At 42.6% G+C, this 26,952-nt stretch overlaps 3 protein-coding genes across 3 annotated transcripts; 2 read left to right on the top strand and 1 right to left on the bottom strand.

Moving 5' to 3' along the window:
- The first annotated feature begins 759 nt into the window (after window positions 1-759).
- Window positions 760-15,499, top strand: LOC110532499 (double-strand-break repair protein rad21-like protein 1). Its single transcript, XM_090184987.1, has 13 exons — window positions 760-1,715; window positions 4,831-4,960; window positions 5,269-5,368; window positions 9,026-9,129; window positions 9,275-9,382; window positions 9,517-9,621; window positions 10,459-10,596; window positions 10,820-11,049; window positions 13,074-13,152; window positions 13,317-13,465; window positions 13,619-13,732; window positions 14,296-14,373; window positions 14,691-15,499. Exons 1-13 carry the CDS (start codon window positions 1,569-1,571, stop codon window positions 14,868-14,870), a joined length of 1,662 nt encoding a protein of 553 aa, XP_090041113.1. The 5' UTR covers window positions 760-1,568; the 3' UTR covers window positions 14,871-15,499.
- Window positions 15,500-16,211: 712 nt separating this feature from the next.
- On the top strand, window positions 16,212-21,592 carry snpha (syntaphilin a). Its single transcript, XM_021616457.3, has 5 exons — window positions 16,212-16,339; window positions 17,872-17,986; window positions 18,197-18,331; window positions 18,687-18,836; window positions 19,128-21,592. Exons 2-5 carry the CDS (start codon window positions 17,943-17,945, stop codon window positions 20,386-20,388), a joined length of 1,590 nt encoding a protein of 529 aa, XP_021472132.2. The 5' UTR covers window positions 16,212-16,339; window positions 17,872-17,942; the 3' UTR covers window positions 20,389-21,592.
- Window positions 21,593-22,500: 908 nt separating this feature from the next.
- Window positions 22,501-24,338, bottom strand: fkb1a (FK506-binding protein 1A). The gene is made up of 5 exons (NM_001160652.1): window positions 24,292-24,338; window positions 24,129-24,176; window positions 23,511-23,623; window positions 23,135-23,310; window positions 22,501-22,947 (listed from the first exon to the last, which is right to left on the bottom strand). Exons 1-4 carry the CDS (start codon window positions 24,326-24,328, stop codon window positions 23,182-23,184), a joined length of 327 nt encoding a protein of 108 aa, NP_001154124.1. The 5' UTR covers window positions 24,329-24,338; the 3' UTR covers window positions 22,501-22,947; window positions 23,135-23,181.
- Window positions 24,339-26,952: the final 2,614 nt, after the last annotated feature.

Genomic DNA, 26,952 nt, shown 5'->3' with positions numbered 1-26,952 from the left:
ATTTACCATTTGTTTCAAAATGAACTGCAGTGAACCATTCAAGACGTTCATCCCTTTCACTCCCTTCCCTCATCACTGTTCACTCCCTCTCAACTGCTCTTTCTTTTTCCTCCCATCTCCCTTTATTATCCCCCTCTCTACACTCTCCCTCTGATGAAACCCTCAAGTGATTATAGTGGGTCATGGGGTTTGGATCCTCTTGCTACACCAGCTGTTCCAGAGCTTCCGACTGCTCATGGCACACAGTCAGCGCACAATGCAAATTTATTTTGGCGTGTTTATTTCTCAGCCTGCTGTCCACGCCTTAGAAGATACTGGGGGGCATTTCTGCTCTGGTGTGTGGTGTGTGTGTGTACGCTGGAGTTGGTGTGTGTGTTTGTGTGTGTGTAAATGAGTAATTCCATTTCGCCTTGTATTTATACAAATGTCAGTTATATAATTAGTATGTCAGTAGTAAGGTTTGTCCTGCTCACTTGACGGGTGGCTTGGACTTCTTCAGATAATATTTTTTTTAGGGGCTTATTTGAGTACCTCAGTGAGTCATTAATGCTATTTCATGTGCTTTTAAGTTACTGAAATAGTAGTAGAGGTAGATGTATTTCAATGAAGTCAAATTAAGAAACAATACAGTTTCTACGCCCAGACGAGAGCACAAAACATTACTAAAGAGGTATCATTTATAAGCGACAGGAAAAAGAAAGTCTAGGATTTACCGAGGCAAGAGAGTAACAGTGCCCCCAGCTGGTTATAACAGGAAGCACACTGGAGTGAATATATTTAAATAAGCATCACATGCCAAAACAATTATGGTTCAATTTAGCTAGTTACTGTAGTTAATCAATGAACTGCCACAAACTTTGGATGTCATAATAAAATAGTTTGTATTCGTTCTAGGGTTGAGCAACTTCCAACGTTTTAGTTGGCGCTGGCATGCTCTAGCGCTCACGCAATTTCGGGATAACGAAACATGATCTGTTCAAATTGACACGTTTTACTGTAGCTATTTCAGAGATGTTTTATTTTTATGGTTACAATCAAAACTGTAGCATAAAAACGTTTAAACCTCACGCATGTCACCCGGTTAGACTAAAACCACACGATGTAAGTAAATTGGTATATTTTGCTCGAGACAGGTTGCTCCACTCTCGTGCCATGTTGGTGCCAAATACGCGGTAATGTGAGTAAATATGGTTAATCTCGCGCCATTCCATTACTTATTTTGGACTGAAACGTGTGAGTATCAAATTATTCTATTTTATTTGGAAAAGGGTGGTAAAATGATTTAGACATTTTCTCCATCTAGTTAGTATTAGGGACACATGTAAACGAAGGTAGCTAGCCAGGTCAGAGGTTAGCTCCAGTTGGTTGTCAACGACGCGTTCGATAAAGAGGCTTGTTTTCATACCATGAGCTACAGGAACGTTAGCTAGCCAATGCTTGTTAAACAAATATTTTGCAAGTGAATTGTGCCGTATCCCATATAAAATGAACCACATGTATTGTATTATCAAACCAAACCTGCAGCAATATCAACAGTGAGGACCAGATAGACCACCAAGGCTTTGACCATGATGTTCTACACTCAGCTCCTCACTTCCAAGCGCGGGCCTCTGGCCAAAATCTGGCTAGCAGCGCATTGGGAGCGCAAAATCACCAAAACTCATGTGTTTGAATGCAATTTGGAGAGCACCATCAAACACATAATCTCCCCACAGGTAACAGTACACTTTGTTTTGTCTTCCAAAATATATAAACAGTGAGAAAATGTATTTGCCTCTGACTGAGTTAGCTCACCATGTTATTTTTGTCTACAGTAACTTACTCCGTTATCCAATGAATAATACCTTGCCTTTCAGGTTTCGTGGCCATAGCTATATATATGTCTCAAAGTATATTAAATTGTTTCTGATACAGCTCTCCACATTAGAGGTCGACCGATTATGATTTTTCAACGCCAATACGGATTATTGGAGGACCAAAAAAGCCAATACCGATTAAATCGGTTGATTTATATTTTAAAAATGTATTTGCAATAATGACAATTACAACAATACTGAATTAACACTTATTTTAACTTAATATAACACATCAATAAAATCAATTTAGCCTCAAGTAGATAATGAAACATGTTAAATTTGGTTTAAATAATGCAAAAACAAAGTTTTGGAGAAGAACGAAAAATTCCAATATGTGCTATGTAAGAAAGCTAATGTTTCAGTTCCTTGCTCAGAACATGAGAACATATGAAAGCTGGTGGTTCCTTTTAACATGAGTCTTCAATATTTCCAGGTAAGAAGTTTTAGGTTGTAGTTATTATAGGACTATTTCCCTCTATACCATTTGTATTTCATTAACCTTTGACTATTGGATGTTCTTATAGGCACTTTAGTATTGCTAGTGTAACAGTATAGCCTCCGTCCCTCTCCTCGATCCTCCCTGGGCTCGAACCAGCAACACAACGACAACAGCCACCACATCGAAGCAGCGTTACCCATGTAGAGCAAGGGAAACAACCACCCCAAGGCTCAGAGTGAGTGAAGTTTGAAACGTTATTAGCGCGCGCTAACTAGCCAAGCATTTCACTTCGGTCACACCAGCCTCATCTCGGGAGTTGATAGGTTTGAAGTCATAAACAGTGCAATGCTTGACGCACAACGAAGAGCTGCTGGCAAAACACACTTATGCGCCTGCTTCTGCCTACCACCGCTCAGCCAGATACTTAGATACTTGTATGCTTGTATGATCAGTCAGATTATATGCAACACAGGACACGCTAGATAATATCTAGTAATATCATCAACCATGTGATTATGATGGATTGTTTTTTATAAGATAAGTTTAATGCCAGCTAGCAACTTACCTTGGCTTACTGCATTTGCGTATCAGGCAGTCTCTTTGTGGAGTGCAACGAGAGAGAGGCAGGTCATTATAAAGTTGCAAGATTGTATCCCCCGAGCTGACAAGGTGAAAATCTGTCTTTCTGCCCCTGAACGAGGCAGTTAACCCACCGTTCCTAGGCCGTCATTGAAAATAAGAATGTGTTCTTAACTGACTTGCCTAGTTAAATAAAGATTAAGTAAAGGTGTAATTAATCGGTCGACCTCTACTCCACATACAGTGGGGAGAACAAGTATTTGATACACTGCCAATTTTGCAGGTTTTCCTACTTACAGAACATGTAGAGGTCTGTAATTTATATCATAGGTACACTTCAACTGTGAGAGATGGAATCTAAAACAAAAATCCAGAAAATCACATTGTATGATTTTAAGTAATTAATTAGCATTTTATTGCATGACATAAGTATTTGATCACCTACCAACCAGTAAGAATTCTGGCTCTCACAGACCTGTTAGTTTTTCTTTAAGAAGCCCTCCTGTTCTCCACTCATTACCTGTATTAACTGCACCTGTTTGAACTCGTTACCTGTATAAAAGACACCTGTCCACACACTCAATCAAACAGACTCCAACCTCTCCACAATGGCCAAGACCAGAGAGCTGTGTAAGGACATCAGGGATAAAATTGTAGACCTGCATAAGGCTGGGATGGGCTACAGGACAATAGGCAAGCAGCTTGGTGAGAAGGCAACAACTGTTGGCGCAATTATTAGAAAATGGAAGAAGTTCAAGATGATGGTCAATCACCCTCGGTCTGGGGCTCCATGCAAGATCTCACTTCGTGGGGCATCAATGATCATGAGGAAGGTGAGGGATCAGCCCAGAACTACACGGCAGGACCTGGTCAATTACCAGACGAGAGCTGGGACCACTGTCTCAAAGAACCATTAGTAACATACTACGCCGTCATGGATTAAAATCCTGCAGCGCACGCAAGGTCCCCCTGCTCAAGCCAGCGCATGTCTAGGCCCGTCTGAAGTTTGCCAATGACCATCTGGATGATCCAGAGGAGGAATGGGAGATGGTCATGTGGTCTGATGAGACAAAAATAGAGCTTTTTGGTCTAAACTCCACTCGCCGTGTTTGGAGGAAGAAGAAGAATGAGTACAACCCCAAGAACACCATCCAACCATGAAGCATGGAGGTGGAAACATCATTCTTTGGGGATGCTTTTCTGCAAAGGGGACAGGATGACTGCACCGTATTGAGGGGAGGATGGATGGGGCCATGTATCGTGAGATCTTGGCCAACAACCTCCTTCCCTCAGTAAGAGCATTGAAGATGGGTCGTGGCTGGATCATCCAGCATGACAACGACCCGAAACACACAGCCAGGGCAACTAAGGAGTGGCTCCGTAAGAAGCATCTCAAGGTCCTGGAGTGGCCTAGCCAGTCTCCAGACCTGAACCCAATAGAAAATCTTTGGAGGGAGCTGAAAGTCCGTATTGCCCAGCGACAGCCCTGAAACCTGAAGGATCTGGAGAAGGTCTGTATGGAGGAGAGGGCCAAAATCCCTGCTGCAGTGTGTGCAAACCTGGTCAAGAACTACAGGAAACGTATGATCTCTGTAATTGCAAACAAAGGTTTCTGTACCAAATATTAAGTTATGCTTTTCTGATGTATCAAATACTTATGTCATGCAATAAAATGCAAATTAATTACGTAAAAATCATACAATGTGATTTTCTGGATTTTTGTTTTAGATTCCGTCTCTCACCGTTGAAGTGTACCTATGATAAAAATGACAGACCTCTACATGCTTTGTAAGTAGGAAAACCTGCAAAATCGGCAGTGTATCATATACTTGTTCTCCCCACTGTACCTTTAGCCACACAATGAGCACATCATCTGTAATATATGATGTAGCCCGACTTAAGCTTGCCCCTCTTGTCTGTTTTTATGTCTCTGTGCTTGTGTGAAATCATCTCAAGACAAAGATCGGCTTGCGGACTTTTGGCCACCTACTCCTGGGAGTAGTGAGGATATACTTCAGAAAAGCCAAATATCTACTTGCTGACTGCAATGACGCTGTTGTCAAAATTAAAGTAGCCTTCAGACCAGGTTAGCCAAGCATCCTTTTTGTGGAGTCAATGTCAACATTTCAAGGTGCTGCAAAATATACCATATTAGGGTCTGGTGCCTGGCCTTAAATGATAACAAATAAAGTGTATATATTTATTTAACAAAAAAATCATTTAAACTTTTTTTTAAACCTGGTGCTGCAGCCAGTCCACAAGGGGGCACAGCAGCCCTCTTACATGCTTTGTGTAGAACCCTGCATTTTAAAGACAGGATATCCATGTTATTCTGATAATTGGAAACATATATCAGTTGACGTCTTGTATAAAATGTATTTCTGTCACCATTAGGACAGACTGACATGCCTGTTGAAGGACTGGAGGCCACACTTAAAGCCATCACGTTGATGGAGGATTTCACTGACTTCGATTCCCAGCTACCAGACACAAAGTACTTTTGTTTTCCTTTCTCTCTCATTTAACTCACTCACATTCAAAACCAAAATGTATGCTCCCAATAAGCCCTACCCCCATTAAGGCTAGTGTCAGTGTTTCAATTAGTGATGCACCGATATTACATTTATGCCCGATACCGATATCCAATATTTTCCTTGCCAAACAATCTGATGCCGATAACCGATATAAACATTTTTAGCAGCCTTTTAAGGATTCTAGTACAGTTAAATAGTAAACACACACACATGGACGCAGCGGTCTAAGGCACTGCATCTCAGTGCAAGAGGCGTCACTACAGTCCCTGGTTCGAATCCAGACTGTATCACATCCTGCCGTGATTGGGAGTCCCATAGGGCGGCGCACAATTGGCCCTACTTCACCCGGGTTTTGCCGGGGTAGGCTGTCATTGTAAATAATAATTTGTTCTTAACTGACTTGCCTAGTTAAATAAAAGGTTACACACACCACCACATTGACCAAAAAGTTATTTTGTTGGCATTTACATATGTCCCCATTACCAGTAAAACATAATCCAAAACCTATTTCTTTCACTTACTTGCTGTGCTGTTTCGTTGTTAATTCGTTCAGTCGTTTCATTCTCAACCAGGATTTCTATGCAACGCCATTTGGGTCTTTGCGTGTCAAATAACACTTGTTGACCAATCAGGACCTGAATATGATTGCACATCACACATCACATTTAATGCTTTCATAATTTTTTTACGTAGTTATTACACATTGATTACACTATCACTCGTATTTCATATATTCCAACGATTCATCACTATGTTATGATGCTGGTAAAGTTGTCTCGCACATCTACAGTGCTGGTCATAAAAAAAGCTAGCTCATGGATGCAAACAATGTTCTTTGCCAAAAACATAGCAAAACTACATACTCTGTTTCAGTAGCTATAGTTAGCTAGCTAACTATATAGCTAGGTGTCATCTAAAATAACCCTAATTTATAAGACCGTTCTTATTTGATTAATGGTGTTCTGACCCATCTATGTGAAGCTAGCCACAATAAGGATTATCCACAATAGTGGACTTTGCGGTTAGTCTTCAAAATAAAAGTATGTTATAATTCTACTATTTGTATTCATTTGCATCACTGTCAATGACATGCTTTTATTTTGAAGGCAAACCGCAAATTCCACTATTGTGCGTGATCCTTATTGTGGCTAGCTTCACAACACATAACCTGGTCAGCCTCACCAGCCAGATTAAGCTAGCTGGCTGCTTATAACGTTAGCTTTGGGCAACAAGGTTAAGTAGCTGGCTAGCTAAACTCAGCAAAAAAAGAAATGTCCTCTCACTGTCAACTGTGTTTATTTTCAGCAAACTTAACATGTGTAAGTATTTGTATGAACATAAGATTCAACAACTGAGACATAAACTGAACAAGTTCCATAGACGTGACTACAGAAATTGAACAATGTGTCCCTGAACAAAGGTCAAATGTGGCCACCAGCTGCATTAATAAGTACTACAGTGCATCTCCTCATGGACTGCACCAGATTTGCCAGTTCTTGCTGTGAGATGTTACCCCACTCTTCCACCAAGGCACTTGCAAGTTCCCGGACATTTCTGGGGGGAATGGCCCTAGCCCTGACCCTCCGATCCAACAGGTCCCAGACGTGATCAATGGGATTGAGATCCGGGCTCTTCGCTGGCCATGGCAGAACACTGACATTCAAGTCTTGCAGGAAATCACTCACAGAACGAGCAGTATGGCGGGTGGCATTGTCATGCTGGAGGGTCATGTTAGGATGAGCCTGCAGGAAGGGTACCACAGGGAGGAGGATGTCTTCCCTGTAAAGCACAGCGTTGAGATTGCCTGCAATGACAACAAGCTCAGTCCGATGATGCTGTGACACACCGCCCCAGACCATGCGGACCCTCCACCTCCAAATCGATCCCGCTCCAGAGTACAGGCCTCAGTGTAACACTCATTCCTTTGACGATAGACGCGAATCCGACCAACACCCTGGTGAGACAAAACCGCAACTCGTCAGTGAAGAGCACTTTTTGCCAGTCCTGTCTGGTCCATCGATGGTGGGTTTTTGCCCGTAGGCAACGTTGTTGCCGGTGATGTCTGGTGAGGACCTGCCTTACAACAGGCCTACAAGCCCTCAGTCCAGCATCTCTTAGACTATTGCGGACAGTCTGAGCACTGATGGAGGGATTGTGCATTCCTGGTGTAACTCGGGCAGTTATTGTTGCCATACCGTACCTGTCCAACAGGTGTGTTGTTTGGATGTACCAATCCTGTGCAGGTGTTGTTAAACGTGGTCTGCTACTGTTGGGACGATCAACTGTCCGTCCTGTCTCCCTGTAGCTCTGTCTTAGGCGTCTCACAGTCAGGACATTGCAATGTATTGCCCTGGCCACATCTGCAGTCCTCATGCCTCCTTGCAGCATGCCTAAGGCACATTCACGCAGATGAGCAGGGACCCCGGGCATCTTTCTTTTGGTGTTTTTCAGAGTCAGTAGAAAGGCCCCTTTAGTGTCCTAAGTTTTAATAACTGTGACCTTAATTATCTACCTTCTGTAAGCTGTTTGTGTCATAATGACCTTGCCACAGGTGCATGTTCATTAATTGTTTATGGTTCATTGAACAAGCATGGGAAACCGCGTTTAAACCCTTTGCAATGAAGATCTGTGAAGTTATTTGGATTTTTACGAATTATCTTTGAAAGACAGGGTCCAGGAAAAGGGACGTTTCTCTTTTTGCTGAGTTTATTTATTTGCATGAATTGAAGTTCAATTTCAATAGGCGAACAACAAGTGGCAACCTAGCTTAAACTTACTCACAAGGATTCCTAAATCATTGCTAAGAATAATGAAAACGACTGCAGTTTCTACTGGTAATTGTTTTCAGGCTGGTTGTATTGGTGCTAGCTAGGTACCAAGCTAAAGCTAGCTACACCAGAAGTTACGGTCGAACAAATGATGCTTTATTACCAACGTGGTATTGTAAACACATCGTTCATAGCCGGTGTTTGCTTGTTTGCAGACTTTTTTGTGCAGCTTTGACAGTGCTACTGTATTTTTTTTTTACACTTAAAAGACCCAAATGGCATTCCATAATATGACATTTTGTTGTGAAGCTAACAGCAGTGATGCTATTACTGTATAATTCCAGTACGGCAACGGGCAACATCTGAAAAATAGCGCACTTGGTGGTGTGTACCGGTGCTCAACCAGTTGGCAGAAGCCAACATCACCCATGACAGAGAACGGTTGATTGTCAAGGTCAATGAATTCCATTATCTTGGCTTTAATGGACTTCGCCTTTGAGTTGTCTTGTTGAAAATGTTCTACTCTTTCATAATGACTGCTCGACTTGTTGACTGCTCGATCCACACAGCAGACATTGTGGGCTAGGTTAGGAATGCTTTGTTGCACGTGTAGCGCAACATTTTACGTGGTGTCATTCGTCATGTATTTACTTTATATAGGTATGCATGTCAGCTTTGACATCGGTTTTGCACATCGGCTTTAAACTAGACATTTGCAGATATATGTTCACCGATATATCGAGCATCCCTATATTCAATAGATCATGGTGGTGTGGAAGCTTCACATAGCAGTATTTATGATGTTTATATCGAAAAGTAATTTATTTTCTCTCCCCTCTCTGACCCTAGTGCCATAGGTGTTGTGGACCATTTTTTACTGAATCAGTGCCGAACAGAGGACATCACCCTCAAAGAGGATTTTGGAAATAGCTTTCTCACATTTGATGACTTTGGTAAGAGTTAGGGTTGCTACTCTACAGTGCCTGCCTGTGTCTCTTTCAATGTTATTTTCCTTCTCACCATAGCCCACCTTTCTCTCCTTCACTCACATTTCTGTCAGTAACTTACTCTGACTTACTCGGTTTCTAATATTTGTAGGTGATGAGACCCAGTCTCACCAAGGGGGCATGTTAGATGTGAGTTTCCTGAGCCTGGCCCAGCACGGAGATGCTTTTGGCGATGAGGACAAAGGCATTGACATCTTGGGTAATGTCCCAACCTGGATTTTTAGCAGCAGATTCACTTGAAGATAACATATCTGTTGCACATCTGAACACATCAAGAATGTTTCAAAGGCAAACCTATGCAATGTCTCAAACCCCTTTCCAAATCCTGAATAGACTTCATGGCCAGTTCCAGTGAGAATGCTTTTTTGATGGACCTTTTCCCAGCCGAACCACAAAATGTGATGCCAGAGATTGCCCCCATGAACATTAACCAAGAAGGTAATTTTTTTGTGTTTATTTTGGTAGTCTTTTAGGAAACTTTATACCCTGTCTAAATATTCAGTGTAATTGTAGATTGGTATGAAGGGGTCTACATCTGTATGAGACTACCAAAGACAGTACGGTATGAAGATGAGCAGAAACTGCTTCTCCAATAGATATCCCCGGTAGCGCTTGTAGGCGATGTCATGGCGTCGTTGGCTAGCTAAGCTCATGCGCAGAAACACGTCACCGAGTCTAACAATCGGCTTGTGCCGAACTGCACGAGCAGTTCCTTTGATGTAAAGTTGTTTTTGACAAAAATGAAAACGGGTCAGTTTGCTACTTTAACGAGGTTGTAGTAATAACTTTTTCAACTACTTAAGACATTGGCTCAAATCTAGGTTGTGACTTTTGATTTAGAGGAAAATTTACAACTAAGGAATCATTTTTCACTTCTCTCATTGACTTCTCAAACCCCAGCCTGGTCTGCTTGGTCTGTTTCACCAGCGTTCCCAGAGCTGTTCCCAGAAGTCTCGCGATGTTGCGCCTCTGGGTTTAGAATCTCTGTGGTTATACTTTGTGCAAGCATTGAAGCACCCTCTCTCACAGCAAGAGACAATGCATACTAGAAAATTATAATTTCATTATTCATGTGCTAATTCCACTTTGCTGTAAACTTTGCAGGGAGTAAATTGGATTTTTCGTTCTTGAAACTTTTCCCAAAATTGGGTGCTTTATCATTATTACGTTATACAGTGAAATATTAATCAATTGTATGTTGTCCGTGTCTATTTTATGTTATCACAATAGTAGACTGAGACAGCATGCCCTTCATTCCACCACCCTGCATTGCAGGTCGTCCAGACTCTCCTACATCTGTACCCATGGAGGAGGATCACCCTGTCCTGAATGAGACAGCACCTGTCCTGAATGAGACGACTCTGTTGGTCAATGAGGAGGAGTGCTTCTCTCTGGAGCCTGTCGCTGTGACCCGTAAATATTTACCTGCCTAACAAGCAACATCTTGACACCACAAGGCCTTTCTCCGAAGCACACTTACTGTCCCTCAAACACAATTATCTAACTGGACACAACCTATATCATATATCAAAGCCATAAGTAACACATTACCTTCTTACTTATTATCTGTGGTAGAAACTCCCAAGTGTGAAAAGCACAGGTAAGGTAAGCCATTGGAGTTAAAGTTTGTCCTTAGCGACCTTAGAGAGGAAGAAGGGGAAGTGGAGAAGGAGACTGGTGGTGGACCAGGCCAAGGAGCTGTCCAACCAGGCCATCAGGGAGCAGCTCACTGACTATTCAGATCTCACTGCCCCACTGGACATAGCCCCACCCACCCACCAACTCATGCAATGGAAAGAGAGTGGAGGGGTGGACATGCTCTTCAGTCACCTCTGTGCCCATGTCATTCATCCACACCTTCAACAGGTAAGCAGGGTGTGAAATCAACATATGTCCCATCATAGGTTGACATATTTACCTTTAATCAAGTCAAATTGTATTGGTTGCAAACACATATTTAGCAGCTTGTGTTTATAGCTCCAACAGTGCAGTAATATCTAACATTACACAAGAATACACACACATCTAAAAAGGAAAAGAATGGAATTAAGAAATATATAAATATTAAGATGAGCAATGCCAGTGTCCGGAGTATAAATATATATACTGCATGTGATTGCATGTATATACAATATGAACAGTATATGAATGGAATATGTAGTATATTTGAAAAATAATATATGTACAACAATAGTTAAATAGGATAGGCCTCGGAAGTTTACGTACATTAACTCGTTTTTCAACCACTCTACAAATTTCTTGTTAACAAACTATAGTTTTGGCAAGTCGATTAGGACATCTACTTTGTGCATGAAACAAGTAATTTTTCCAACAGACAGATTATTTCACTTATAATTCTCTGTATCACAATTCCAGCGGTCAGAAGTTTACATACACTAAGCTGACTGTGCCTTTAAACATCTTATAAAATTCCAGAAAATGTCATGGCTTTAGAAGCTTCTTATAGGCTAATTGACGTCATTTGAGTCAATTGGAGGTGTACCTGTGGATGTATTTCAAGGCCTACCTTCAAATCAGTGTCTCTTTGCTTGACATCATGGGAAAATCAAAAGAAATCAGCCAAGACCTCCACAAGTCTGGTTCATCCTTGGTAGCAATTTCCAAATGCCTGAGGTACCACGTTCATCTGTACAAACAACAGTACGCAAGTATAAACACCATGGGACCAACCAGCCGTCATACCGCTCAGGAAGGAGACACCTTCTGTCTCCTAGAGATTATTGTACTTTGGTGCGAAAAGTGCATATCAATCCCAGAACAACAGCAAAGGACCTACCAACAGGTAGAAAAGTATCTATATCCACAGTAAAACGAGTCCTATATCGACTTAACCTGATAGGCCGCTCAGCAAGGAAGAAGCCACTGCTCCAAAACCGCCATAAAAAAGCCGGTTTGCAACTGCACATGGGGACAAAGATCGTACTTTTTGAAGAAATGTCCTCTGGTCTGATGAAACAAAAATAGAACTGTTTGGCCATAATGACCACTGTTGTGTTGGGAGGAAAAAGGGGGAGGCTTGCAAGTTGAAGTACACCATCCAAGCCATGAAGCATGGGGGTGGCAGCATCATGTTGTGGGGGTGCTTTGCTGTAGGAGGGACTGGTGCACTTCACAAAATAGATGGCATCATGAGGTAGGAAAATTCTGTGGATATATTGAAGCAACATCTCAAGACATCAGTCAGGAAGTTCTAGCTTGGTCACAAATGGGTCTTCCAAATGGACAATGACCCCAAGCATACTTCCAAAGTTGATGCAAAATGGCTTGAGGACAACAAAGTCAAGATATTGGAGTGGCCATCACAAAGCCCTGACCTCAATCCTATAGAAAGTTTTTGGGTAGAACTGAAAAAGCATGTGCGCGCAAGGAGGCCTACAAACCTGACTCAGTTACACAATCTTGAGGAACCGATGTTCCATGACTATGTACATAGGGCAGCAGCCTCTAAGGTGAAGGGTAGAGTAACCCGGTGGTAGCCGGCTAGTGACAGCGACTAAAGTTCAGGGCAGGGTACTGGGCAAACGCCGGCAAGTGGTGACTATTTAACAGTCTGATGACCTTGAGGTAGAAGCTGTTTTTCAGTCTCGGTCCCAGCTTTGATGCACCTGTACTGACCTCACCTTCTGGATGGTAGCGGGGTGAACAGGCTGTGGCTTGGGTGGCTGAGGTCCCTGTTGATCTTCTTGGCCTTCCTATCTCATCTGTTATACTAAAAAGTACACGTTTAGCTTAAGAATGTTGTTCCACTTAAGTCAAGCCTTCAATATATAAATGTTGGATTCCATACTTAAGTGAGGAAATTGAGTTCACAGTGATGTATAGAAGCAGTGCATTTAGTTTCAACAACTGCCCCCATTCTGCCTCTGCAGCTCTATTCCAGTGATGTGTTTCGGGGGAAAACAGATCGAGTGGGCAATGAAGATGACCGTGAAGAGATGAGACATGAGGGTAGGAGGTCATATTCACACAGAGCAACACCATGTTATAGAAATGATCGTCTGAGAATACAAGTCATTACATTTCATGAAATTGGGAGAATTGAATTTCATATTACCTTTGAACTGTTATCTTTCCTATTTGGGTTTATTAATTTTATATGTGTGTGTATACAGTGGAAAGCGACGTGAGCGACCTGCCCGGTGAGTTCAGTGTCCTGCATAAGACTATGGATCCTGAGAGAATGGGACACAATGTGGAGCTCACTCCTCTGCACCACAATGGGACTGACAACCCACCTGAGGACATCTGGGACACAGTACATGTAAAGAGTTCAACATGAACACTAAATAAGATTTTTTTCACCATTAAAAAGTTTTTATATATTTATTCAACCAGGTTTTCCCATTGTCTATAACTTTTTCTGACAACATTCCTTGTTCCCCCTTTCTCCTTTTCTCTCTTTTTCTTGTCTCAGGATGAGAGTAGATTTGAGGTTTCTCACCCTGAGCTTCCTTTGGAGGATTCCATGCATGTCCATCCTTCTGGAATGGAGAGGGAAACTCCATCGAATGTGACATGGAACACACAGGTTCTTTCACATGCATTGAATACACACACATACTCGCACGCTTACACACAGAAAAGCACAAAGGGGCCTCCTGATTGGCGTAGCGTTTTAAGGCGTTACTACAGACCCGGGTTTGATCCCTGGCTGTGTTACAGCCAGCCGTGACCGGGAGACCCATGAGGCGGCGCACAATTGGCCCAGCGGCGTCCGGGTCATGGGAGTGTTTGGCCGGACGGGATTTCCTTGTCCCATCACGCTCTAGCGACTCCTCCTTTTGGTGGGCCGGGCGCCTACAAGCTGATTTCGGTCGCCAGCTGGACAGTGTTTCCTCTGACACATTGGTGTGGCTGTCCTCCGGGTTAAGCGAACAGTGTGTCAAGAAGCAGTGCGGCTTGGCAGGGTCGTGTTCCGGAGGACGCATGGCTCTCGACCTTTGCCTCTCTGGAGTCTGTAGGGGAGTTGCAGCGATGGGACAATACTGTAACTACCACTTGGATATCACAAAAAATGGGTAAAATAAATAGTGTGGTGTGATGTGATGTACTACGGTACACTCTGTAATGTGTTGTTATACCACACTACAGTCTATGGTGGACAGCCAGGATGACTTTGAGGAGAGGAGGATGACCAGCCGAGCTCAGAAACTACTAAACGCTCTCAAAGTAAGAACTCAGTACCCCTATGCAGCAGGGCATCCATTCTTACCCTTTGTCATCTTGCTAGCTTGATTACAATCAGACCCAGAAATCCACCGAATCACAGATGACGGATTTAAAAGATTAAAGGGCATGATTAGGGGACAGTTGGTGGAAATGAAATTGCTGCAATGTGCGATTGTGTGTTGTGTTATAACAAACTGGGATGGGATTTTCCCTGCTTTTCTGACATTTATCCTTTATATAATCAATCCGTAACTGACCTATCCCCTATAAACAAAATTCAGATTTTTCTATGTTGTCCTGATGACATCCCTAAACAGATTCAGAGCAGCAGAAGCAACGCCATGTTCAGCCTGCAGATGCTGTGTGAGAGGAACAGTCGCTCCCAGGCCTCGGCTACCTTCTTTTGCCTCCTGGTGCTGAAGAAACAGCAGGCCCTGGACCTGCACCAGAGCGAACCTTACGCTGACATTATAGCCACACCTGGACTCAGGTTCTAAGAGGTGAAGACACCTGCTAATTGTGCCTTGTTCATAGACTCACTGCTATCTGTCAATAACTGCACAAAACTCCAGCGGTCTAGACACCCTCGTCACACGTCTCATAGCATGGACACTAATTAAGAACTGATTACACCAATAAATATTATTTGGATAATATTTATCAAACTGGGTTGTGATATCCAGCACTAATGAGATAGTTATGTCACCTCTATGAATCTCCCAGGACCCAGACCCAAGTCACTCTCTTTGTGAGAAAGAATCCTGCTACAAGACATAATTTGGACAGGGTTAACATCTGATTTGTCTCATTGGGTCAGAGTAAAGGTTTTGGAATGTTCTGTTGTTGTTTTGTTGAGGAGCTTTAGGTTTACTTTACTTGTTTGAATAAGATGGTTTTGTTATTGTTCCATTATGCCGACAGACTAGGATTTGTTGGATTTACCAATTTCAGTAATTTAATAAGGGTAGTTTTAGTTCAGTGTTTCTAATTAAGGAATTGTTTTTATTCTTAACGATCTGTAAGTATAACAGTGAATTTTATTCAATGAAATGTATGAGCAGCCTTCTTCAATGTTTGTAAAGTATGTATTTCAAGTCTCAATTAAAAGAAGTACAAGTTCACCATAGAAGGATGTTGAGCTAATACGTTGAAGAGAAATGAGGAAACAATGGAAATGATTTTAATGAATCTATTTCATTACACATCTACATACAACACTGTTGCCCTGGCCTGATACATTTTTGGTTCCAAACACCCATGCCCCTTGTAAATAAACATGTTGGCAAGATACTACCATCAGACCATCCCCAGATGCCCCACCATCGGTAGGTGTTAGATAATTGCCGAATGGTGCGCCATGATTCATTGTGTCTTTACGAGAATCCGATGCATTGTACGTAATTACCAAAATATCTTCGTAGCAGGTTCTCAGACCTGTGTGAAGCTAGCCACAATCGTGGAATTTGAGGTTTACCTTCAAAATAAAAGGCTGATACCCCATTTCATGGACTGAAGAGCCATAGGTAAGGCTGTACATTGCAATATGAATGTTCATTACTCACAATAGGCTGAATATTGAGGTGATTTCCCACATTTGAAGTTCCTTAGTATGACATATGACGCTATTTGTGTAAACGTCAGAATTGTAATCCTTGGATATCACTGAGTATTTTTAGTTACTGTCTTGTTGAATGTATATAATAACATTCCGACCTTGTTTAGCATTGGATTATTGCGTGATTCCACTTATGTTTGAATCACAATGGAGAACTTTTATTTTGAAGGCGAACAGCAAATTTCGCTATTGTGGCTAGCTTCACACAGGTGGCTCCCGGCATGGACTCTCATCAGCAGCACAGTAACCATCTACTTGCCACTGGTGACGGTTCTCAAGCGTCCATACACAAGTCCGGAGGGGACATATTCTACTCCACAATGTAGGACTATTTATCGGCCTGCAAAAATGGTAAATGTTGGGAATCGTATCATCTTGTTAGTGTACTGCTATGTCAGAGATCACAGAGTCAGGTAATCGCTGCATCAGAGAGGAGGCTGGTGTATTGAATCCCAGTAGCCTATGTAGGGCACAGCCAGGCTAAATTCGATTGTCACCTATTTCTGCCTGGTCCCGAAGATACCAAACGTTGGATGGAATGTTTGTGTTCACCGGAAAGTGATGTTGGCTGGTAGGATTTTGCTTTTAGATATGCACTGTCATATAATCTATGGTATAGTAGTTGTTTTCTATAATGTCAATGTCTCTCGTAGTGACGCACGGAGATGCAACTGATATTTTTAGTGCTAATGGCTTTCTGCGTCTTGCCCATTCATCAACAGCGCACGCGTCTATAGGAAAAGAAGACATTGATTAAAATATTGCCAATTGTAGTGGTAATGCTCAGTTTGTTCATGAGCGAAAAGCCTGTACAGCGCTCCTTGCCCTTCTGCATTGTACAGATGACGTAAAGCACCATGCTCAACCTTATTCAGTAATTCCCCAGAAACCTAGGTAGGTGGTATTACTGAGAATCAAATGATCAGCCAACATTAAACCTTATTCCCGTTAATTCACCCTCATCCTACAACCCAGTTATGCCGTCTGCTGCTGCTCACAATTACATAAGAAGTACATTGCTTGACCCACCACCTGTTGTGCAGAGGCTCTACATTATCCACTGTAGGGTAGGCGTAGTTGTGATCCCTGGCTCTCCTATGCTTTCCTGTATTGATCAATTGTACTGTGTCCTCAAATGTCCCATTGGCGCAGTGACAGTAGACAACCATATCACATGGCATATCACAGACATGCCATGTCTTTGTATCTCTGAGCTGCTTTGTGCTCAGCAGGGATTTTGTCTTTGATCATACTTTTTTGCTCTATTATTGTTTGAGCTAGGCTGCTCAGCTCAGTCAGCCACAGATGTGCTGATGCTGCAATTCTGTTTGCACAACACTTGTTTCTGTACCAACTGGTCTGGTTTTGTTATGTTATTTGTTATTTTTGGCTCTTGGTTCATTGGATTTTGCCGGTGGATATTATGATTTCTGTTTATTCCCGTCTGTCTGTGGTTACCAGGGATGGGTTGTGCAGCAGTGAGATGGGCAATGGACTCACAGAATGCCCTGTGTCTGTCCTGTGAAAGGCTTCTTTATCTGTTGAAGGGCTCCTGATGGCCAGACTGGTTTACTCATCAATGGGCTCCTAACATGCAGGGCAGTCAGGGCCACAACAAACAGTAGGCCTACAACACCCCCCCCCCCCCCCCCCCCCCCAAAAAAAAACAACACTTTATTATCTTATGATGAATGTGTTTTTTTAATACACAGCTTGAGACCATGACACAGGATTATGTCCTTGCCCAGGGATTAAAAGTGGTATGTGGTGGGTAGAGGAAATGTCAACAAAATGGATTGCTGTTCTATGTTCGTTTTTAACGGATTATCTCCTGTCTATGTCCATTCTGTTTTCTCTATCTTTGTACATTATGTATTGTACAGTCCAACTGTAAGCCATCTTCCTAGACTTCATCTTGGAGCCAGCAGCAGAGCGATAGTGGTGGTCCACACCCATGTCACTCCCTCCCAGTCGGAAGCCCTCTGCAGGTCAGCGCAGGTACTGCTGCTGCCTTCTCTCGCTATTATTTTTTTGCTGTGTGATGATCCCAAGTGATGATGTATGAAAATGTTAGGGTAATATAGTTCCACATGTATAGTGAGTGAGTTTTCGGAAGCAATCCATTGATTTTGTTTGTTTTCTTAATGTTTTTGACTGAAGATAAGAGTCTCATCAATGTGTAACATTAACGTAGCCTCTCTGTTACAGGCGGTCAGTGGCTACTAGCAGTGGGCGCCATTCCCATAGCAATGCCTCCAATACCAACACTTACCCCACCAACACTTATCCTGGCAGGGCTAGTGAGGGCAGTCCTACAGCCCGGACATACCCTGGCACACCCAGGTAAGACACAGCATCTGTACATCATACGCAAGACACAAGCAAACATAGTTTTGTTTTAGGAATTTGTTTTTTTAAGGTTGAGCCCAAAATATCATGCAATAAAAATGATTCAGAAGAATACCAAGCAAATGTTTTCAGAAAAAGGTGTAGCATCTGCCTTGCAATAAAAGGGGGGGAAAGCATTTCATGTAGTTTTGAGATTCATAATTTATTTTAAAAACCGAAAGACCCCACTGATATCTTCTAGCCTCTTCCTCAGCCTCTGTTATGATGGCAGTTTTTATCTGATGATTGATCTCTGATGCAAAACTGGTAATCACTATACACTCTCCTTCACACCCCTATGCAAACCCAGGTGTCAGAAGAAGCACACCACCTGCAGTGATAACCATGGGATCTGTCCCCCCACACCAGAGCAGTACCTCACACCCCTGCAGCAGAAGGAGGTGTGTATCAGACACCTGCGAGCCAGGCTAAGGGAGAATGTTGAGATACTGCAGCACAGGTGAGTCCGGAGGGATGCGTTGTGACAAGCAGAATGTTCCTGATCAATGTGATACTTCAGATCTAATGGCCAATAGAAGTGTCTCATTCACAACCCAGCTCTTGGGTTGCATTTAACCACACTATGACTCCAAAAATAGCAACATCAATAACGGTCTTCCATTTCACTACAGAAACTGGGATTGTATCTCAGACTTCTCATGCCTCTCAAGGCAAACCACACATTGATTACTTTTCCTTGGGAAGCCCTCATATTCTCAAACCCCTCCCCCTCTCTCCTTCTCTCTCTCAGGGACAGTGAGATAACTGAGATGAGGACCCAGCTGTGTCGGATGCAAGAGGACTGGATAGAGGAGGAGTGTCATCGTGTGGAGGCCCAGCTTGCTCTAAAGGAGGCGCGCAGGGAGATCCAGCACCTACATGAGGTTGTGGAGACAGTACGATCAAATCTCGGCACCCCAGAAAAATCCCCCCACAACCAAAAGCCATACCTTTCACCGCAGGGACCCAGACCAGTCAAGTCCCGCTCATGTGGTTGCTCCCCAGCCAGCACCATGAACCGCAGCACCACCTACACCCGGCTGAGCAGTGAGGGCCTGCATCTGGACCGCAACGGAAACATCCCAGGGCCTGACCTGCGTGCAGCGGCACGGGCAGAAGGGGGACGGACCCACCTGCTCCTGGAAGCAGCCCTTCTGTCAGAACAAAACCCAGTCGGCTCCGCCCGTGGCCCCTTCTCCTCCACCATGCCACACTCCTCCACCTACGAGAGACTGTACAGCGGGGGGGCTGTCCTGCCCGTCTCCCACTCCTGCCATTCCCTAGGTAACAGCTGCAGATGCAGCGGACACACCTGCCTCCCGCATCACCACCTCTTCCTGCACCTCCCTCAGGAGGAGCCCCCGGCTGCAATGGCAGCGGCTGCTGCTGACCCCGTGACAGATGTGAAACCAGAGGTCCGATCCCAGGCCTGCAGCCCCACCATGACCTGGGTCTCAGAGGAAGGAGGGGGAGAAGAGCTAAGCATCATCTCCCTGGCAACAACCGACATCACCCCAGCCTACTCTGAACAACAACCGTTTCCTCCCTTCTTGTCTTCCTCCCCTCCTCCCCAGCTCTCCTACAACCTAGAACCACTGCCTCCAGATGGCCCAGTGGAGATGACAATAATGCCAACAGTGGCCCAAACCTGCCAGCCCAAGCCTGTGTCATTGTATTCACTAGAGAGGCAAGGGAGTGTGACAGTGGTGGAGAAGGAGGAGGCTGTTGAAGTTGAAGGTGAAATTGTTGTGGAAGGGGAAGAGGGCGAGGAGGGGGCTCCCCAGCGGAACTTCTGGAGCCGATACTTCCTGGTGGACCTGTTGGCGGTGGCCATGCCGGTAGTGCCGACAGTGGCCTGGCTGTGCCATGGGGCCCCTCGGGAGGTCATGCCTGTCTACCACATTGGCTCTCTGCTACGGGGTTGCTGCGCTGTGGCCCTTCACTCTCTGCGACGCAGGGGATGTGGCCGGGGCCATGATCCCACAAGTATGAATGGGGCGACCGATATCTGACAACTTTACTCTTTAGCCTCCTGACTCCCCTCACAGTAACCATGCAACCCCAACCTCTTACGAGCCACAGCCACAAAGGCAATTATACCGACTTTGATTTGGACTTAAACTCCTATTGCTTTTTATTCTCCACCCACCACGTCTGATTTGAGGATGAACTTGAGATTTACATTATCCGATTGTATTGCAGTTGACCTTTGTGAATTTTGTTTATTGGTTACAGCAGACAGGAATTAGGCTAATTGTATAGTTCAAGCCTGTTTCTGTTAGATTTGTAATCATGCCTTGCTATCAAAGAAAATCTAATGCAATAGTGATTTGATGGGGAATGCATGAGCCTGCTTAAATTGACTTTTTGACACAGGTCTACAGTGTCTCCTGTAACTGTACATTGCATGTAACCCTGAGAAATGTTCAGCCTTTTGCGATTACCTCACTTTGAACAGACTTACTACATTTGAACCTTGAAGACTTTAATGTATGCTCCATGAATCTTCTAGTGTTGTCTTTGAAATTGGGGTGAATATGGTTCATCTTGTTAGAAGCATCAGCAACATTTTATTTTAGTTTCTAGAGCTAAGTGAATGAGGGATCTGAGTAGGAGTTCTAGTTGAATGTCTTTGAATTATTTTTGCACAACGACTGAGAGATAGAGAATCTATTACATTTCAGGGATCCAAAGTTTATCTTCTGGTTTCATTCATTTTTATTTAGTCCAAGGATAAGATAAACATTCTGAATAAGACTAGCACCGTCACTATCCATGCAAATGCTGAATGCCAGTGCAAGTCATAAAAAATGCAGGCTAGGTATTTATTATTAAGGCACATATACCATTTACTAAATTTCGCAATTTACAATATTAAGAATATGATCAATAGTTTGCCTAGATATTTGTTTCAAACATTGCATTTTTTTCCCCACCTTTGGGACTATACTGTACTACTTTAAGTTTGTAGTGAATTTGCATGTCATCAAAACATTAACCATGCCAGTCTTCTTTTGAGCCACATCGTGCCGCTAAAGCTACATTGACGACAATTGTTCAAATTCAGTAGTCAATATCAATGAGAAAAAGCAATGATGGAATGTCTTTACTTGGGTTGATAAATTGCACAAAAAGCTGTAGAATGCAAAGTGTAAATAGCTCTGGATGTATTTCCTCTTCCCTTTGAAAATAAACTGAAAGTTGCCTTTGTCTGTGTGTCATCTATTGAAGTGTGCTCTGAGAGAATTAGAGACGCATTAGAGATGCCTGGGAATCAATATGAAATAAAAATACATTAGGGATGAGGAACAATTGTTTTCAACCAATGGGGTGAGAGTTGACTCATTGTGTGTTTGGGGAAATTTAACCTTACAGATGCATAGCTTGCTGAACAAGTTCCTTCAAATATGCTTTTAGCACTTCACTAATCCTCTGAAAACAAAATCATGCAACTTCACAAATCTTATGGTACAATTATGGAATAATACTGTGAATGATATTTGGCCCAAAACAAAGGGTCTCTATTTTGCATTCCCTTGTGATTACTAATGGTGTTCAAATATGCCCTCAGCACTTCTCAGAACAACACTAGAAATAATTGGTATACAGTTGTCAGATACTGTGCAGCATTAAATCAATGATACAAGAAAAATTATCTATCCTAGTTAGAGAACAAGGTCAAGCCTACTGGGGGATAAAGGGTGATAATTTTGTTGAAACATACCATAAAAAATTCACCCATTTTGTCACTCGAGAGGACAACTACACCTGCCGGCATGCAAGTTCTGCACTACAACAATGACCATCTTTAATTACACATGTAATATTTGGCCTTACCAACAGTATGTGCCACGCTTGTCTGTCTACACAGTGTTTAATTCAGAAAGTTAACATGACTGGGAAAAATATATATTAACCAAATCATTAAAAAATTAATTTAAAATGAAAATTCCACCCCAAAAAACTATTTAGATAGTCCATTGTTGGTAGTCCCAAAATATTTTGAATGTCAGCAATCATACCAGCAGTATTTATGTATTTTGAAAGTTTTATCTCAAAAACTTGATTGCTGACTTGGAAAACATTTTGGGTGGTTCTCATTTCAGTAAACTTCTGCAATCCAATTACATTAATCCAATCCATTTGGGGAGTCATTTATTCATAGTTTTTTTCTCAATTATCATGTCCACAATAACACATTTTCTGAAAAGCAAGGCCACTCAGAGCCACAAGAATGAGATCAAATTGAATATTTGTATAATGATACTTTATCCAAAATTGTGTCAGTACCTACCCCTGATGGCAGGTATGACTTACAAATTTCACAACAAAAAAGACCATAAAAACATACATAACAATAAAATGACATCTGAAAGGTATGGCCTATGACTTGTTAGGGTGTTCTACTACAAGATATATCAAGAATAATGTATTTTAAGCAAGTGACACATTTGAATATAAATGGAAAGGAGAGTGAAGTGGTGAAGCTGTAGATGCGAGTCTTTTACAGGAGTCAAGTGCATTTATCTTCCTTTTGCCTTTTCATCCATGTTCCCGAGATAGGAGTCAACCTGTAGAAGGGGACAGGGATGCAATTCTGTGGTTAACAGAACAGACACGCCCGAGGGGATTATGGGAGATGAGCACCAAAGCTTGTTAAACACACCAATGAGCACTTAAGCTCATACAACTATAATGTACTCCCAACAATGTAGTAGTGCAATTTGAACAGGCTATTTGTCTGCAGAATTGTCTCACCCTGAAAATCTGAGTGGAATTAAACATGTAGTAAGTGCACACAAACATCACTCCAGGCCCATCAGCTCCACGTCAAAGATGAGGGTAGAGTTGGGTGGGATGATACCAGGGTGCCCTTTGCTGCCATAGGCAAAGTCCGGCGTGCAGGTCAGAGTTGCCCTCTGGCCCACACTCATCTGTGGGGAAGGTGAAACAAAAAGAGAGGTCATAGTATTATTGTCGAGACACCGCTAATATAACCCTATAATGGCTTGTGTCCTTGCAAATCACCCACAAGCCAATTTTTGATTTTCTAAATTATTGAAACAAGTGGTGCAATCGTACAAGAGAATAATGGAGATATCTAATGCAAACACACCCAGGAGACCCTTCTTACCTGGCCAACCCCCTCCTCCCAGCCACGGATCACCTCCTGCTTGCCAATCTTGAACTTGAAAGGCTTGCCTCTGTCCCGGGAAGAGTCAAACTTGGTTCCATCAGTCAGTGAGCCTGCGATAGGATTGAGAGAAGATAAACGTTAGTTACACTTGACGAGTTAAATCAAATTAAATAAATACAGCCGTGTACCTAAATTACATTCTGTCCCCTCCCAAATTGCTAGCTAGCATCCATGGATTAAAATATTTAATTACAGTCCACTGGACAAACATTATCGGCTTCTGGCTAACTAGCCAACTTATTTGCTAACGATACATTCATCTTAATTAAATCCATTCTCACGGATTTGAGAAAACTGTCAATTAGCTAGCAAGTAGTAGTATGGCAACTAGCTACAAACGTTAGCTTAGCTAGGGTGTAACAACTACTTTAACCGTAGAAAATACTTTATTTAATTAGCTAAGCAAATATTCGAACTAATTGTTAGTTATGAGAGATAATATCCGCTTGGCAGATTACACACATTATAAAAATAACGTACTTGGTTACCGAAGCAAGTGGATAACTGACAATAGCTAGCTAAGCTATCAAGCTAGTGGCTAGCTTGCTGACTCACCGACATAATGCACAACGCATGTCTGTCCTTTTTTGGGAAATGTCTGTCCTAAAGGATGGAAGAAATTGAAAGAATTAGCTATGTATTGTGTTAACGACTTAATATTTTGAATTTAGCAACATCCTCTTGACTAATGTAATCATATTTACAGTTTTTTCCTTACCATCACCCGGGGTTATGGTCTCGATTTCTACTCCCATTTTACTCTCCGACGCACTACAATGCAAACGGAAACTGGAAGTCAAGCTCATTGAATTCAAGAAAGGGGGGGGGGGGCAATATAAAATGGCCAATACCAGTTATATGATGAGAATTCGTGTATGCCTACTTGGTCATATTTTAGTCGCATATACATTGATGTAGTGGCATTTTTCAAGGGAGATGATGATAACATAAAAATAACAACTGGTTGACAATCAAACATTTCTAGAAAGATACAATAATTAAAGTTGATGTCATTAACCACGTTTGCAATCTAGTTATGCGAGTAGTCATACCATTAAAAAAAAGATGAATAAGACAACCGTGATGCAAACATGACGTTTGTTATAAGTGCCAACAGATAACTTGTACGTTCGACATCTTTTTGTGTCGGTAAAATGTATTATGAAAGAAAAAGGCGGTGGAAACGCCTTTATGCGCAAATATTGATATAATAACCATAATTTTGAAGTAAACTTGGAGTCACGCGATGATTTCATAGATAGAACAGATATCCCACCGGATGTATTAGTGTGAAGCATCCGGTTGGCGTTTCTACTCACTACCAAATATGGTGATGAGATGAAGCTCTGTAGCCGGCAGTAGGAGTAGATGGAGCAATATGGATTTCTGCCGACATTTTCTCAATGATTAAACATTTGATCTCAATACCGTTTTCTGTTCCCAAAACTATAATCTGTTACGAACAGAGTGGACTAAGTTTTGTAGATTTTACACTTTGCCCAAGTAACCAAAAAAAAGTTGTTTAGGGGTGCAAAGGCAAATTGATTTATTGCACATGTGCACTTCATGGAGTAGGCGTTATACAACGGAAATATGCAAACATCTTGCTAGCTAGTGCTTGGCTCTGCAGCCCTCCTTGCTTGTCCTGCCCACTATGACTCATTTGTTCCCATTAGAAACAATAGGCTGTGGTCTATCTTGTGTTAGTCATAAAAAATATTTTATGATATGGTGAGTGGTCCTCCCACTACAACTTGGGAAACAGTGCAGTTTCTTCTTCTTCTCTGGTATAATGGTGTTTGCAACAATTGGATGTGCATTCCGAAGCCAAGCTTCGGAGAATAAGAATCCCAAGGGAAATAATGTGGGGTATTTTTTTTTATGTGGGGTATTAATATCTTGACTCATCCTGCCACCAGGTGGAAGGATATGTCATTGAGTGACTAGCATCGTCTCTCAAGTGAAATAGAACAGAAGATGTGTGCTCCGAAGATCAATACAGGTTACTTCTGACTTCGGTAGATCCAGTCTTCTGTTCTATTTCACTTGAGAGACTATGCTAGTCACTCAATGAAATATCATTCCGCCTGGTGGCAGGATGAATCAAGGTATTAATATCAGAGTAATTCCGTGCCACGGGTGTGATGCGCCCCATCCCCTATAAATACCTGGGCGCATAGCATCACTTCCTATTTTCTTCCCTTGGCTACGCAGGTGAGCGAGAATTGGATTTAGAAGACTAGTTTTCCTTGAATGTGTAGAGTATGCTACATTTTGGGCGAAGCTTGCTCCACCCAACAGTTCTCTGCAGTGTTTTGTCTTATAAGCTTTTTCTTACAGGTCGACACCATGCTATGAATTAGGGTGAACTGGTTGGTCCAACCTGTTCACGGGCGCAAATCTTGTCTGTGTCTTGTCTGTCCGCCGGTTTGCCTCCCAGCTAATTGCATTACCTGTTGGTTATTAGCTTCAGCTGGATGCTAGCCTCTTCTCTCAGAATATTGAGTCTGGGTACTGCACCTACCCAGGCTAATGTCCAGGCTTTGCATCCTAGCTAGCATACTCTCTTACTGGCTCGAGCTGCAGCTGTTGCCGGAGTGAGATTCAGAGCATCTGTTCATAGGACCTATTCTCACACAGTCTGTTACTCTCTCAGTGTAATTGGCTCCTCACATCCATACCTTTTGGGGATTGTGAGTGGAATTTCCCAAATATATTCTGATATCCATAGAATATATTATTACTTAATTAACATATTGCCCTGAGAAGAGAACTACTTTATACTTACACCTGGTATAGTATTAAAGGAGTGTAATGCAGATTATCTGTTCTATAAGACATATCTGTATTTCTGACTTTTGTCTAGACAGGGAGAAGATTATACATGCCATACTACTGTGATAAATGCAATGCTGGCTTGGCTTCGGTTGATGCCCATTCCACCTGTATGATGTGCCTAGGCTTAGATCATGCCATTCAGGTTGTGGATTCCCCCTTCAGCTGCATGTATTGTGCTACTCTTGGCCCACGGCTATGTGAAGCACGATTAGCTACGATGAAGGAGACAAATGCTAGAGGCTCCGGGAGCGGACTCAAGCGTTAACAACCCTCCTCGGCAGCGGGCCCGCCGACCTTCGCAGCTCCACTCTCTCAGCCTGACAGGCTCTGTTGAAGACTTAAGACAGGATCCTGATGCTATCTCCATCTTTGCTGGTAATGACATAACAAAGAGAGACCTCTGAGGCTGGTTCTGGGTCAGCGAACCATGGCTCAGAGAGGGCTGAGAGTGAAGCCCCCTCTTCATCAGCTGATCTGCAGGAGCTCATCTCTAGGATTCTGAAAGCTCTGGATATTAATCCAGACCCTAACAGAAGCCCAG

Source organism: Oncorhynchus mykiss, chromosome 9 (assembly GCF_057628025.1).
Source record: "Oncorhynchus mykiss isolate SJ-2025 chromosome 9, ASM5762802v1, whole genome shotgun sequence".
Taxonomy (NCBI): Eukaryota; Metazoa; Chordata; class Actinopteri; order Salmoniformes; family Salmonidae; genus Oncorhynchus; species Oncorhynchus mykiss.
This window is presented reverse-complemented; position numbering and strand designations above follow the sequence as displayed.

Coding starts and splice junctions, on each gene's coding strand:
- fkb1a (NM_001160652.1), bottom strand. CDS start 24,328: ATGGGAGTAGAAATCGAGACCATAACCCCGGGTGATG. Junction 24,177..24,291: donor GACCATAACCCCGGGTGATG/GTAAGGAAAAAA, acceptor TCCATCCTTTAG/GACAGACATTTCCCAAAAAA. Junction 23,624..24,128: donor ATGCGTTGTGCATTATGTCG/GTGAGTCAGCAA, acceptor ATCCTATCGCAG/GCTCACTGACTGATGGAACC.
- LOC110532499 (XM_090184987.1), top strand. CDS start 1,569: ATGATGTTCTACACTCAGCTCCTCACTTCCAAGCGCGGGCCTCTGGCC. Junction 5,369..9,025: donor TCCCAGCTACCAGACACAAA/GTACTTTTGTTT, acceptor CTCTGACCCTAG/TGCCATAGGTGTTGTGGACC. Junction 13,466..13,618: donor ACATCTGGGACACAGTACAT/GTAAAGAGTTCA, acceptor TTCTTGTCTCAG/GATGAGAGTAGATTTGAGGT.
- snpha (XM_021616457.3), top strand. CDS start 17,943: ATGTCACTCCCTCCCAGTCGGAAGCCCTCTGCAGGTCAGCGCAG. Junction 17,987..18,196: donor CCCTCTGCAGGTCAGCGCAG/GTACTGCTGCTG, acceptor TCTCTGTTACAG/GCGGTCAGTGGCTACTAGCA. Junction 18,837..19,127: donor GTTGAGATACTGCAGCACAG/GTGAGTCCGGAG, acceptor TCTCTCTCTCAG/GGACAGTGAGATAACTGAGA.